Raw genomic sequence first — 2,974 nt, forward strand, 5'->3', positions numbered from 1 at the left:
TAAAGATTTTATGGACATAAGTAATAAAAATTTTCAAGCAACCTTGACTAGAAATTTACAAAAGAAATATTTGTGAATAAACATTTTTTGTTTTCAAATGTCTTTCTTTTTTGCATATTTAGCATATTAGTTTTTTTTTTTTTTTTTTTTAAATGTAACTTTTCAAATAAATTATTTAAAATATAATAACACTAAAATGCTTGAGTTGATGTATAATAATATGACTAGATCAAGTAATAGAGAAAAATAGTGTTGTGTGTTTTGAATTCGAAAAACATACCTACTGCAGTGAGTGTAGGAATTTTGTCAAATGTTCCTGAAGGATAGATGTATGCACCGCAGTCCACATAAATTACATGTACATTTTGATCAGTGTGAGGGTCGTCTAAGCGATAATTTACTTCTCGGTTTGTCAAACGTACGATAAAGAATTCGAAATTTTATGGGGAAGAACGGAATCGAAAAAGTTTCTTTACTCTCCCGATCAGTTTCTGCTTAACATGTTCGCGGACATAAGTGCTATAGAATTCCTTTTCATTGCGATGCAAAATGCAATTGCATTTCAATTTTGAATTATTTTTCATTTAATTCTGTATAATCCTGGGGTTTTTAATTACTATGCTTGTCGAAGTAGTAACTGATTGTTTAGGTTTTTCCAAACTGTTTGTACTTAGTAGGACTTGACATCTTTGTTTGACACCCTTTATTATACCTATCCAAGCTTGTCTGTCCATCTGTGCGTCTGATGTCTCCTCAAGTGCTCTTGTGTTCAACCTATAGGTCGAAATTTTCGACATATATTAATGAAATTTACCACAATGTCCTAATGAGCACAGTACTCTCCTCTAACTAGTACGGTGTGGTCTAAAATGTATAATAAAATACTTATCGGATTACTTCAACACATGAAAAAAAAACATGAGACGTTGCGGCAAATTTACACGCTCGCATGAGGATGGGGACGCAGAAACTTTCCCTGCCAAAAGTGTGCGGCCCAACTAATTTACGGGATTTCGTTTTAGGTAATGCGACTTCCAAAATGCTTCCCGTCCTGATCAGCTAATTATCACCGATATTATTTATGCATTTATCTACTTATTCTTTCTTGATTCCAATGTGCATTCAATCGAATCAAGCAATACTTCAAGAGTAAAAGCCTAAACCTATGACAGTAGAGAACGGAAGCGAAATTCAAACTAAATAGTTCAAGTTTCGAAGTTCAATCCTTCCAATATTTTTTAAGCTTAAGGTGCTAACAAGCGAACATGGGGCCAAGTAGCTATATATAATAAATAACTTGTACTCAGTATGGTCAACATAGTGGATACTCAAGCCCACGAATGCCACGACTGCCGATTTGGCAGTCGCGAGATTTATTTCCTCATCTTTGCGGTATCGATAAGACGCAGCTTCTGATTGACTCATGGCAACGGAGATCGGATGTAGCTTTCAACTTTGACACATTGACTGTTCGGTAACATTGCCTTAAAGGTGCCTTTGATTATTTCATTTTTGAAATTTATTTGATTTACTCCACGGATTGCTTTGTAGTTCTCATAAATTACGTATAGTTTTACAATACGGCATCATTTACACAATATATGGCTATCACTCTTTAAAAGTAATGTAAAAACGTTTAAATAAATTAACAAGCGTTATAAGCATAAGGAAGAAGGACGTCTTTGATATTTGTTACTTACTCCCCATAATATTATAGAGTGATTTAGGAAATTTGTATTTTTTGGTTTCTTTTTTCAAATTAATTTTTTTCTTTTTTACAATGCTAACTGTATGGAACCGCTCTCCACTTCCTTTTTGTCTTTATTTTTTGTTTGTTTTGCTTTGCTTTTAATGTCAAAAAAATATTTTCCTAGTTCTTCTGTCAAATTCATTCTCCATTCGTCCTATAAATATTCAAAAGATAAGAATTGTTATACACATTTGCATTAAAAAATGTCAGCTGAACAAGTTCTCGCCGCCTCCAATTCTACAGAAGGTGCTATCGTTGCTGCTAGGACATCAAACTACGAAGGTTTTGCAATATCGTTATGGGGAAGATTTCCAGTGTTAGTATTCTTGAACCACGTTGTTCACGGGAGATCCGTTCCTGTCGGAAAAATTACGATGGAGCGTCCTCTCTGTGGAACGTATTTTTGCAACTTCTGGTTTCGTTACGAGATAGTTTGCGAGGAGAATCCATTTGTGTCAACATCGGAAAAGTGGGGAGTGAATGAAGAAATTGATAAAAGGTATTGGGGAAAATTTAAGGCTTTCAAAGAATATGTAAATACGTTCAATTTGGCCGAATTTGATTATACGGCGTTAGCTAAGAGCAATTATGTGTTTATGCGCTGGCAAAGAGATGCTCTAATTAACCATATGGCAGACTTGGAGAATTTCCCGTTTAGTCGTTTCTATTATGTGTGCTTAACGAAAACTACGGGTGACATAGAAGCATATTATTATGACGAAAACTCAGCGCTGCATCATACGATTGATGTAAAACTCATATCATAAAGCGCAATCAATTGAGTTCACCCTGGGGATTGGAAATTTTCAAATTCAAATAACTATTCTAAAACTTCTATTGATTGTTAAAAGATTTTCCGTATCTTATAAGCAATTTTAGACTTCATCCTTGGTTTGACAACTTAGTTCCTCTCTGAGAAAATTTAAATAAAAAAATTAACCAATAGCTCCTCTGGTTTTTCTTACTTTCAAATTATTGTGTGAATTCACACAAATACACATATGTATATGAAAAAGAAAAATATTTGCAAGGATTCCAAGTGTATGTAAGAAGGACAGCATTGTAATCATTCCACCTTGCTTTGAACGCATTTACCATACTGCCTACTACTGTATCTGGAACAACGTCGAGCATTTTCAGTTAATGTCGATTTTGTTGAATAGCACACCATATTCGAATACACGGAGTGAGTGCTCTTTGACTATAACGTAATTTAATTTGTCA

The 2,974-nt window shown here is 34.1% G+C and overlaps 1 protein-coding gene across 1 annotated transcript; it reads left to right on the top strand.

The window, feature by feature from the left end:
* The first annotated feature begins 1,953 nt into the window (after positions 1 to 1,953).
* Positions 1,954 to 2,517, top strand: LOC119644102 (glucose-induced degradation protein 4 homolog). The gene has a single exon (XM_038043629.1). The coding sequence runs from the start codon at positions 1,954 to 1,956 to the stop codon at positions 2,515 to 2,517; it is 564 nt and encodes a 187-aa protein (XP_037899557.1).
* Positions 2,518 to 2,974: the final 457 nt, after the last annotated feature.

This window comes from Glossina fuscipes, unplaced genomic scaffold, assembly GCF_014805625.2.
Source record: "Glossina fuscipes isolate IAEA_lab_2018 unplaced genomic scaffold, Yale_Gfus_2 89544, whole genome shotgun sequence".
Classification (NCBI taxonomy): Eukaryota; Metazoa; Arthropoda; class Insecta; order Diptera; family Glossinidae; genus Glossina; species Glossina fuscipes.

Bases quoted from the DNA above. Each gene is read 5' to 3' on its own strand.
- LOC119644102 (XM_038043629.1), top strand. From the start codon at position 1,954: ATGTCAGCTGAACAAGTTCTCGCCGCCTCCAATTCTACAGAAGGTGCT.